The sequence below is a fragment of the Mauremys mutica genome, chromosome 2, assembly GCF_020497125.1.
Source record: "Mauremys mutica isolate MM-2020 ecotype Southern chromosome 2, ASM2049712v1, whole genome shotgun sequence".
Taxonomy (NCBI): Eukaryota; Metazoa; Chordata; order Testudines; family Geoemydidae; genus Mauremys; species Mauremys mutica.
The window spans coordinates 61,418,470-61,430,621 of record NC_059073.1 but is presented as its reverse complement, the minus strand read 5'-3'; the positions used below and the strand labels follow the sequence as shown (position 1 = coordinate 61,430,621).

The 12,152-nt window shown below is 39.5% G+C and overlaps 1 protein-coding gene across 1 annotated transcript in view; it reads left to right on the top strand.

The window, feature by feature from the left end:
- Nucleotides 1–12,152, top strand: part of LOC123363732 (extracellular sulfatase Sulf-1) — a 286,538-nt gene that overhangs the window by 258,772 nt on the left and 15,614 nt on the right. Inside the window, exons 18-23 of the mRNA XM_045005041.1 lie at nt 934–1,150; nt 6,372–6,627; nt 8,778–8,874; nt 8,964–9,058; nt 9,556–9,621; nt 10,137–10,309. Of these exons, the coding sequence (XP_044860976.1) occupies nt 934–1,150; nt 6,372–6,627; nt 8,778–8,874; nt 8,964–9,058; nt 9,556–9,621; nt 10,137–10,309 (904 nt within the window). The remainder of the gene's footprint in view (nt 1–933; nt 1,151–6,371; nt 6,628–8,777; nt 8,875–8,963; nt 9,059–9,555; nt 9,622–10,136; nt 10,310–12,152) is intronic.

Sequence of the window (12,152 nt, the reverse complement as noted above, 5' to 3'; positions counted from 1 at the left end):
TTCACTATGATACTCACAACATGTGCAAAGCTGGTCTCAGCAATTCCCTTCCAGACCAAACTGCTTTCCCCTCAAGGCTGGTATAAACAGCAAGGTAGAGGCATCCAGTTGAGAATGTCCATGCTCACACTCTGTCTACCCCAAGGATCTTCCCCTCCCTTCTCCAACAGGCTGTATATGACCTATTCTGCACGTTTGGCATACTGGCTGCACCTATGGTGCGGTCTGTTAGAGCATGATTGGGGGTGTAATACACTTGCTTTTTCCTCTGTCTTTGCACATAAAACATATGGAGAGAGCAATGTTTGTGTCCTGTGACTGCAGGATTTTGAGTGGACACACTAAAGGAAGCAGGTCGTGACACTGGCCTCTGTTAAGGGAGTGAGTTAATAGTTTCATGCATTGACATAAATCAAATCAGAATTTGTCCCTTTTTCACGGAATCCTCTAATTGACCTGATCTCAGTCTTTCTCCTTCATCTACATTTTTTCCTGATTCATGTTAGAAACTCCAAGTCACAGAACAAAGAAACAAAGTTTGTATTTTCAAAGAAAAAAGGGGGATGGGAGGGTTGGTGAAAACAATCCTGGCAGCTGTACTCTGTCGCTCAGTAAATTAGGGCTTTTTACTTGCTCTTTTCAAGGATGTGTTTAGTCTAGATTCCCTTGATTTATATATCTTTTTTGGCTAGGTTGTATTTTTTATGCAGATTTCCAATGATTTTCATTCAAGTTCATGTTTTCCTAGGACAAGAGACTGGTTTGAGGTGAATGTGAGTGAACTTAATCCTTACAATGTTTTCCTCCTCAAATCTTCATTTATAGAATTGTTTAGCCTTCAAAGGCTTTGCCCGTTATGTGCTACAAAAAGAATCCAAAATAGACAGAGCTTGGAATTGCATTGGGAAATCATCTTTATTTTTCCTCTCACAGAAATGGCAGTGCATTGAGGATTCTTCTGGCAAGCTTCGAATACACAAGTGTAAGGGATCCAGCGACATGTTCACCATCAGAAAGAGAACGCGAAGCATACACTCCCATGGATACAGCAATAAAGACAAAGAATGCATCTGTGCAGATGCTGATTACCGAACCAGCAGGACCCAGAGAAAAAATCAAAGACAGTTCATGAGAAACCCCGGTGCCCAAAGTAGGTGATCTCAGAGCTCTTAGATACTCAGGAAAGGGGGCATTGGGTTAATTGAGCGGTGTTTTACCAGCAAGGAATCGTTTTCACCTGGATATATGATGAATGCACATGTAGTTCGCAGTCGGTACTTGAGTAATTACTGCTTTAAAAACAAATCAAAAGTTACCAGAAGCTGTTATCACAATAATCAATGTTATTTAGGCCAGTTTGTAGCAATGATGATGTTTTGGTGCCACCTACTGTATGGGTTGGAGATAAAACCTGCAGAGTAAATTACAGAATCTAGGTAATTATTACAGTAGCCTAAGCAAGCATTTTCTTTCATTACTAATATTCAGTTAACATGTTCGGATATTTGCAGTAGACTTTTTTTGTTTTGTATTTTATTTTTTTTTTGCATCTCAAACATTAAAGCATCCTTATTGCTGTCAAAGTGAAAACCTACTCAGCTGAAGTTTTCAAGTGCCAATAAAACAGCCTGTTTGTAACTTCATGAGTTATAATCTAGTGCTCTCTAGTGGAGTGTGATGTAAAGGGAAACTGCCTTTAAGTTTTAAAATACCAGTGCTTAATTTTCTGTGTTAATGACTGAGAAAACATACCTACTTTAAAAATAATGTAAGGTGTAAAATAATATAAGAGTGACAATATTGGATCAGACTAATTGTCTGTCTAGCCCCGAATCCTGTCTTCCAACAATGGCAAATGCCAGATGCTTCAAAGGACATCAACAGAACATGGTAATTACCAAGTGGTCCCTGTCGTCCAGTCCCATCTGTCAGTCAGAGGCTTAGGAACACCCGGAGCATGGAGTTGCATCTCTGACCATCTTGGGTAATAGCCATTGATGAACCTATCCTCCATGGACTTACCTAATTCTTTTTTGAATTTAGTTATAGTTTTGGCCTTCACAACATCCCCGGCAACAAGCTCCACAGGGCGACTGTGTGTTGTGTGAAGAAGTACTTGCTTTTGTTTGTTTGGAACCTTCTGTCTATTAGTTTTATTGGGAGACCACTGGTTCTTGTGTTATGTGAAGGGATAAATAACACTTTCTCCACACCATTCATGATTTTATAGACCTCTATATGTGAAGGAATAAATAACACTTCCTTATTCACTTTCTCCACACCATTCATGATTTTATAGACCTCTATCCCCCCTTAGTCATCTCTTGTCTAAGCTGAATCATACCCGTCTTTTTAATCTCTCCTCATATGGAAGCTGTTCCATACCCTTAATCATGTTTTGTTGCCCTTCTGTACCTTTTCAAATTCTAATGTATCCTTTTTAAGATGGAGTGACCAGAACTGCTTTCAGTATTCCAGGTGTGGCTGTACCATGAATTGTTACAGTGGCATTATCATATTTACTGTCTTATTTATCCCTTTCCTAATGGTTCCTAAAATTCAAAGGTTTTTTGGACTGCTACTGCACATTGAGTGGGTGTTTTCAGAGAACTATCCACACTGACTCCAAGATCTCTTTCTTGAGCAGTAACAGTTAATTTAGAACCCATCATTTTGTGTGTATAGTTGGGATTATATTTTCCAATGTGCATTATTTTACATTCATCAACACTGAATTTCATCGGTCATTTTGTTGCCCTGTCACCCAGTTTTGTGAGATCCCTTTGTAATTCTTATCAATCAGCTTTGGATTTAACTATTTTGTGTCATTTTGTATCATCTGCAAACTTTGCCACCTTACTAGTCACCCTTTTTTCCAGATCATTTATGAAAATGTTTAACGCTGTTCCCAGTGCAGATCCCCAGGGGACACCGCTATTTCCTCTCTCCATTCTGAAAACTGACCATTTGTTCCTACCCTTTGTTTATAATAGGTAATAATTGGAGATATACCAATCTCCTAGAACTGGAAGGGACCTTGAAAGGTCATCTAGTCCAGCCCCCTGCCTTCACTAGCAGGACCAATTTTTGCCCCAGATCCCTAAGTGGCCTCCTGTTTCCTGTCTTTTAACAAGTTACTGATCCTTGGGAGGACCTTCCTTCTTATCCGATGAGTGCTTAGTTTGCTAAAGAGCCTTTGGTGAGGAACCTTGTCAAAAACTTTCTGAAAGTCCAAGTACACTATCTCCACTGGATCACCCTTGTCTCCATGTTTGTTGACCTCCTCATAGAGTTCTAATAAATTAATGAGATATGATTTCCCTTTACAAAAGCCATGTAAAGGGCTTAACAAAAATATATATTCTGTTTCTTCACTGAGATTGGCACTTTCCATCAAATGCTTAAACTTCTCATGTTTGGTGTGTTTTCTGTTCTAACACTCTTGCCAAGAGCAGCTGGGTTAAGGTAGCCTGAGTCAAGTACAGACTGTATTTCACTGGGTCTAGACAGCATTGTGGGTTATGAATTTGCATGAAATTTCGTATAAGCATACAAAAATTTTACAAACATTACAGGAGGCTGCACTTATATATGATGTTACAGAACAATTATGATACTATATTGTATTATTTCAGGTATAGCCTGTGATGATATAATTAAAGCCTGTAACATTCTTCAGAGGACAGAAGTTACGGTTGCGCATTCAGCCATAACTTGGGCATTTCCTGACTTTGGGGTCTCTTAATTGTTCAGCCTAAGTGTTGCATTAACATAGTTTCTCGTATTTAATAATGTTGTACTCTAATGAACTCCATTAGAATTGACTCTTGCTGGCTAGAATCAGAATCGTCTGTATGTCAGAAGCAATCAGCTACTGGAGCGTCTCCTGGAAAGCTCTGTTTTTGGAGCAGCAAGATCCAAGTTCCGTCCCCACTATCAAAGTAAAGTTACAACTGGCCATAGTGACAGCTGTGAAGCCCTAGAAGGCCATGGATTTGTTACAATACAAATCCTTGGCTTTCCAGACTATCTCTATAGCAATAGTTGTTGCAGTTCTTTTCTGTGGCTTACGGGTTGTCTTCCTATGCATGAAAATTATTTTGCCTCATTTTTCACTTTATCCCCTCTTTTTTCACTAATAAATAAAGCTGGCAAGAGTCTGGAAATGTGATTATTTTCAATTCAGACCTGAGGCTACCTCACATCTTTGCACAGAAAAACACCTGGAGGGGCCAGGTCAGGGCAAAATCTCTCTGAGATCCAATTTGTGAAGTTTCCTTCAACCATCCTCTGTTGGGAGAACTTGGGATTTAGGGAGTCAGAACAGCACAGGTTTTGAAGTCAGTGCCATTTCCGATTTCTGAAAACCAGGAGCCTTTCTATAGAGACAGCCAAGCTACTGCAGAGATTGCTTCTATTCTGCTGGTGCCCCTTCCATCAGGAGCTGTGCTGCCATTGGCTGCTCAGTAACAGCCATGAAGTGGACTCAGTGGAAACATTGAGCTGTTAGCTTTATTGCCTCCCTGTATCTGTGTGGAAATCTGTGAGCAGAGCAAGCTCTGGCACTACAGAAAGGAGCATTTCTTCATTCCCTGTCCCAACCTAACCTCTTTCTTCAAATCCCCTCTGGGTTCCATCCAAGCAACATACAATTTGAAGGGCCTGGTGGGGCACAGTGTAAGGACAGCTCAGGCCTCAGTTTTTCAGACTACTTAGTAATAAGATTGGAATATTTTCCAAACTTTCCATATCAATCATTTGATTAATAAAGAGCATGGGAGGCGTTTGTAGCTTTGCAAGGGTCGATTTCAGTTCACCCTGCAAATCTTTGCCTATTCCTTCACTATAGACAATAGGTTTTTACATCAGAGAGACTTTGTAACTGGTTTTCTCTTCTGAAAGGTGTACATCTTCACTGACTCAGTAGGACACTTTTTTAGAGCTGACAGCAGGTATCCACTGAAACAGTTTAGGAGAATTATGTCATTTGAAAAAAATGTTAAATGAGGCTCACTATCAATGCTTCCAGAAGATTCATGCAGAGAGCTTCTGTGTAGTTGTCTCAGAGAAACTAACAGAAAGCTTGTGATATGATCTGCAGTATCTGTCACTCCATACCTTTTCAGAACTCTCCAGGAATCATTTCATCCTCTGTTATACTACAAATTAACTGAGAACTTTTAATAACAACAGTCATTTTACGTAGAGTGTTGCATATCACACATAGATTTTGAGTGTTGAAATATTTTACCTATTCCATCTTATCCCACAACACACTAGGACTGGACTTTTAACATACCATATATACTTGTTCATTAGCCCCTTTCGTTTATAAGCCAACCCCCCAAGATGGATAGGTAAAAATAGCAAAAACTGTTTGACCCTTTCATAAGCCAACCCTATATTTCAGGGGTTTGAAAACTTTGGCTCCCGGCCCATCAGGGTAAGCCGCTGGCAGGTTGGGACATTTTGTTTACCTGGAGCATTCACAGGCATGGAGCCCCTCAGCTCCTTGTGGCCATGCTTCACCATTCCCAGCCAATGGGAACTGCGGGAAATGGCACCACTTCCCGCAGCTTCCATTGGCTGGGAACGGAAAACTGCGGCCACAGGGAGTAAAAAACTAACCAAACAAAAACACCTTAACAATGTTTTAGAAGGTATTTAACATGTTATTTGGAACTTTTTTTTTTAATATCTCTATCTTTAAAGCCAGGTGTCTTAGTTACCATGAGTCCACCTGTACAGGACTTGCAGCAGCTCATAAAAACTTCTGTATTTCTATACATTTCTATAGTTAAAGTTGTGACATTTCTAAGTCCGGAGTCTCAGGCCCTTACAGGGATAGAAATGAGTGCTGGATCCCCATGAGAGTGGGAAAATCTTGTCATTTCTAACTCTGCAATGCAGCAAAATATCAGAGAGCCATGATATGCGTATACCTTGAAAAGCCATCTCGGCTACATAACTGAATCTTGTCCTTTTAATATCTAACTTTGAAAGGAAAAAGTGCCACCATCTCTTAAACAAGTGATTTTGGACCCCTACACCCTGATTCTCAGAGGTACTGAGCTCCCACAGTTCCCATTGATTTCAGTTGCAGATTTGGTTGCTCAACATGTCTGAAAATCAGGCCCTGGATGTATAAAGTTGAGTACATAAAAATTACAGCACCCAAAATAAGAGGCCACTTCTTCAAATTTGGACCTTAATTTGCCAAAGATCATCAAGGAAATCTTTGCAAAGCCAGAAATAGATCTGCGATCTCTAAGTTTGTGCCTTGTTACAAGTACATCCTTCTTGCCCTTTGAAATTTGTTCCCTGTTTTTGTATATCTATAAGCATGAATATGTTTTCCTCTTCTGATGCAGAATACAAACCCCGATTTGTTCATACTCGCCAAACTCGGTCCTTGTCTGTGGAATTTGAAGGTGAAATATTTGACATAAACCTGGAGGAGGAGGAACTACAAGTGTCGCAGTCCAAAAGTATTAGTAAGCGTCATGACACTGAAAATGAGGAGGATTCAGAAGACAGTGATGATGGTGGTGAAGGTGAAGAAGAAGAAATGATAGCTGATGGCACCAATGCTGTTGGCCAACCTGATTCCGTCAGAGTGACACACAAGTATGAATGCTTTATATCATTTTTCTTAAAGTAAATTTTCTCCCACATTTTGCATTTTCTTCTTTATCCCTATCTTTTTGCTTTTCAGTATTTTACAGTTTATATAACACAACACAATAATATAATAAAAGAATGATTTTATAATTTTGCCCTCTCTTACACAGGTCAAGCCAATGGGATAAGTTGTATCTCTGTAAGTGAGGGCAGAATTGGGCCTAGTGATTCCAACTTTCCTGGCTGTTTGTATTAATGTACAGACTTGGCACCAGAGACTCAAATTAAACCTATGTACAATTGAGTAGGGATGGACAGCAAAGAGTTTTCACATCCTGCAAGAGTTTTTGAGATTTAAAAAAAAGTTCCCATCTCAAATCAGAACAAAAAGTGAAAATCTCAAAAAAAAATTGCAAACCAATAATCCAAAAGAAAGGACCAGGTCAATCAAAACATTTCATTTAGATAATTTCATAATGGTTCATTTCAATTTTGACAATCTATATTTTTTAACCTTTTTACTATAAATTAACTAATATTTCCAAACCAGAAAACAAAACATTTTTTCAAAAGTTTTTCAAATCTGGAGATTCATCAGAACTGACTCTTTTCCACAAACAGATTTGGGTTAAACCAATCGACACTTTCCAGTGAAAGAATGTTTTATCAGAAAATTTCCAACCAGCTCTATAATTGACAACTCACTTGCAATGAAGGGGTTGGAATAGGAGACTCTGTACACCTTTTCCATCTCTAACTCCTATGGGTCCATGACTTTCCATTTTCTTCTGGAGCAGAGGCATAAGGGAGTCAAATTGAAGCAGGGCAGGTGAAGAGTGTGTCCATAGAATCTCAGAAATGCACAGTTATGGAAGTTGAGTGAGAACGTCAGTAAGGGAAATTTTGGGAAAACAGTATGCAGATGTTTCTCTCTGTCTATTTTCAGTTAAAGAGACAAGGTGGGGGAGGGGAAATCTTTTATTGGACCAACTTTTGTTGAACACCTGAAGAAGTCTCTGTGTAGCTCGAGAGCTAGTCTCAGTCACCAACAGAAGTTGGTCCAATAAAAGATATTACCTCACTCACCTTGTCTCTCTCTAACATCCTGGGACCAATACAGTTACAGCAACACTGGATATTCTCAGCTAAGTCAGTCTTGGCCTTCTCACTGTTGTTTTCTCTTGCTAGAACCATCGTCCTGAATAGCTGTCTTTACTCCATATATTTTGTTCATAGTTACAGATACTTTAGCGCGCAACTGTTCACATTATTTACCACTTGAACTTCTGTCACACGGCAAATTGATGAGTCATTAACTCATTGCTTTGGACAATCAAGTCCCATTCTTACCAATTGTGTGCTCATAGATGGGGATTCGTGGTAGTATGCCAAGATCATGAGGAAAAATCCTACCTGTCTGCAGCTGGTGGCTGTACAAGCAATGGCAATTCTTGTTAAATTTGATGGAGTTTTATACTTTGGTTTTGTTTCTGATTGGACTGAGAATCCCCAACATGTTAATGTTATTGCATCTTAACATAGCAGGCACAGAGCCCATGCCAAGGAGGAGTTTTCTCCATGTTGGAGAGAAAACAGATGGAGGCAATTATTTGGAACTACTAAACCAACACACATCCCTGGCTGCTATTGTTGAGTATAAATCAGGGGCAGCCAAATCACGGCACCTGAGCCACATGTGGCTCTTTTACAGTTAAAGTCCACTACAGACCGCCCCCCCCCCTCGAGAACCTCTCCCATTCCTCACCTACCAGACTGGGGGGAGAGGGAGCTCAGGGTTTCTGCCCATCAGGGAGGGGGGGGGGTCTAGAGACTTCAGCCCCATGGGAGGCGCCTGCCAGGGCTCGGGGCTTTCGCCCCTAGCCCCACTACCCTGCCACCAGGGAGAAGATCCAAGGTGCGCTCAGCTCTTAAACTTCCAAAGACTGTAGTCTGCTGCTCAGAGGGTCAGTAAGTTTGGCCACTCCTGGTATATTTTATTACTTACCAGAGGGCGGACTACAACTGGAAAACTTTATGGGGAGGAGAGGACAGGAAGAGACGTTGGAAGAAGGGAAAGAGGTGGATGGGCACAAGGAAAGTTATTGATCTCTCTCCACTGTTCTGCTAAATGGTTCCCAATATATTTGCATCTATAGGTGTTTTATTCTTCCAAATGACACCATTCACTGTGAGAGGGAACTATACCAATCATCCAGAGCATGGAAGGACCACAAGGCCTACATTGATAAGGAGGTTAGAGGGATTTCAAAATCTATTCTTAATAAAGATTCTAAACTCTGATGTCATCACAGTGTAACTCTGCCTATAAATGTGCTTTGCAGATTGAAGCTCTCCAAGATAAAATTAAGAATTTAAGGGAAGTGAGAGGACACCTAAAAAGAAGAAAACCTGATGACTGTGATTGTAGCAAACAGAAGTAAGAAAAATGTACCTGCAGCACTGCTTTTCTCACTGATTTACTTTATGAACTCATGAGCTTTTATACAGTGGGAAAGATTTAACATTGTCTACTGTAAGCTTAATATCCAGATATGGATTCAAGCTGCAGAGTTTGGATCCAGAGACTGAATTCCTCAAAATTTGAATCCAGGATTTTGCTTTAACTCATTCTACAGGTAGGAGCCAGCATGAATGAATGAAGATCCAGATCTGTATTTTAGCATTAGGTGTGTTTGGATTCTGGTTATATATTTCGACCCATCTCTATTAATCATTTTGATATCGTATGTGCTCATACAAGTCATTCCTGCTAGTGAAATAAAACAGACTGTACGTTCAACTAAAACAATAATAGTATCTATTTTAAGTGCAGAACATAAAACAGATGGTGTACTCCAATTTTGCTTTGACTGCAGAAAATGAATTAAGTTTTATCCAGTCATGAAAAGCTGACGTTTTTAATATTATCTGTAGCTATTACAACAAAGAGAAAGGGGTGAAGACCCGAGAGAAACTGAAGAGCCACCTTCATCCATTCAAGTAAGTGTCGTTTTTTCCCTTTGCTATCAGCTGGGCACTTGTTTTATTTTGCTTTTTAGTAACTGTGAAATATCAGTGATGAGCCACAGTCCAAAATGGCTGTTGTACCAGAAGGTGGCAACTTTTGACTAGCTGCCCAATTTGAACCTTCAGAAGCTCAGGACAAGCACTGGGAAATTAAAAACAATGGCACAAATCCCATTGAAATGGTTGAAATGAATCATTCTGGGACTGACTGACCTGATGACCTTTAGTTGGGTCCTGTTAACCTTTACTTCCTATACTTGATACAACATCTGTCCGATTTACTTGTGATGAGTGCATCTTCTCACAATGATAAGAGATGGGCAGGGGAGAGAGAGAGAGAAAGACCACCCTTAATTAGGCTCCCTCTCTGGTACATAGTTTTGAGCATTCAGCCTTTTAAAAAATTAAATAAACATTATTGTTAAAGCCCTTATCAAACAAATAGAAATTAGTCTATGTGAACTACAAATTGCTTCCCCTCTGAACAGAGAAGCAGCACAGGAAGTGGACAGCAAACTTCAGCTATTCAAAGAGAACCGCAGGAGAAAGAAGGAGAGAAAGGGAAAGAGGCGCCAGAAGAAAGGAGATGAATGCAGCCTTCCTGGACTTACATGTTTTACCCATGATAATAACCACTGGCAAACAGCACCATTCTGGAACTGTGAGTATTCCTTATCTCCACATGCAGACTTTAATGAGGTTCATCCTCCTGTCTCATGTGATAATTTCCAGATAGGACAGTCAACGAGGGCATTATTTTGGAAAGCAGGCACTTACGTTCCTGACACAAAATGCACACAAAGTAGTAATTGCCGTGTAAAGAAATTAATGAAGAGCTGCACTTGTAGTTGTTATTTATTTATACAGCAATATAAATACCTAGAGGCCTCAATTAAGATAGTAGAAACACAAAAAAGACATGTTCCTGTGCTTATTTATTACCATCTATTTGGTTTTGTTCCTCATCTTGTAGATCAAGATGTCTAAATACTTCTAATTATGCTGTTCTGTGATCCTGAAAAGAAAAAAAAAGTTCCATTATTTCCTGTGTATATGCACATTTATTTTCCCACCTACCCATATAATACTGCTTGTTAAATCCTGGTAAATGTCTTCTCACTTTGTTAAAGTGAAGTAGAGTGAGGATGAATACAGTGGCTCCCATTTTGCTGTCATTTACACCCATGATTTGAATAGGAGTTACATAGGGAGTCAATCAGGACAGAATTTAATCAGCTGAATTTAGTGTTAAGTTTATTGAGAACATAATAATTATCAGACTCAATGAGACAAAACCATAAAATCTGCTATCATGTCTCTGTGAATAAGGGGAGACCCAAAAACTATCATAATCTTCACATTAGTTTAATATTATGCCAAAATTTAGCAGGAAGAAGGAGGATTTTTCCCCCAGCCCTTAGGGATCATCTCCTGACTTGAAGCAAAATAATTTATTGATAGTCCATGTAATTTTTATCTGGGCTAGTACTATAGCAAACATTACATTTATGGTATCTACAGGACTTCCATTATAAACCCTTGTTTTTCAGTTGTGAGTAACTGATAAACTCTGCTTTGAGGCTGAAAGTTTCAAGGTTTGATCACAGAACAAAGGGGATTGTTTGTTTGTTCATTCTTTTCCACAATTTTTAGGTGTTTTTGCACATGTATAACTTAGGAATAGCTGTTCTATAGAAGCTGAACATTGTCAGGTGGCTAGATCTCACTGAGAACTCGGGACAGATACATATCTGGTAGAAATTGTCATAGTTCCATTAACAGCTGAAATTTTGCCCTTAGTCTTCAGACCAGTTTGTTAAAGACAAGTATTGCAAACTGTGGAAATATGAAGATTGGGGTTTACATTTGTAGTGATATTTTGCACATTTGTAATACAAAACTGCACTGAGAGTTTTGATGGGGTAAGAATTTAGCATAAATTGAGTAAGGACTTCTGGCTTTAACCCAAAGTAATTGATTGATGTTTTTCTTCTCTTTTCCTCAGAGGCAAAAACAAACAAAATCAAACAAACAAAAAAAGCAGGGAAACTGAATACAAAAGTTAGTTAATGCTGATTTTAAGGTTTTGATTTTAAATGCTCTGAAATCAGGAAAAGATAAACATTAAGAGTATCATTGTAACCTTAAATCAGACATTTCACATATATAATATTTTAGGTTAGTAGTTATGCTGTTAAATATAATATGATTTAACCCTCTCATTCTGGTAAACCATCATATTTGTGTGCTGGTTCCACTCACCTCAGAGGGCTGTGTGTCAGTGATGCTGAAAACCTTTTGATGGCGCGTACCAGCGTCCTCCTGGGGGTTTCCATGATGGTGCGCATCACCTCCATTACTGCTCCTCCAGGGCTTCATTCTTCCTACTAGTGCCACTTCACTCCTGCTTGCTAGCCCTGCCTCTTTCCTTTCTGCCTCCAGCTCTGTTACTCTGCTCCTCTTGCTTCATAGTGGCCCCCAGCAACTCTTCCAAATCCCTTCCT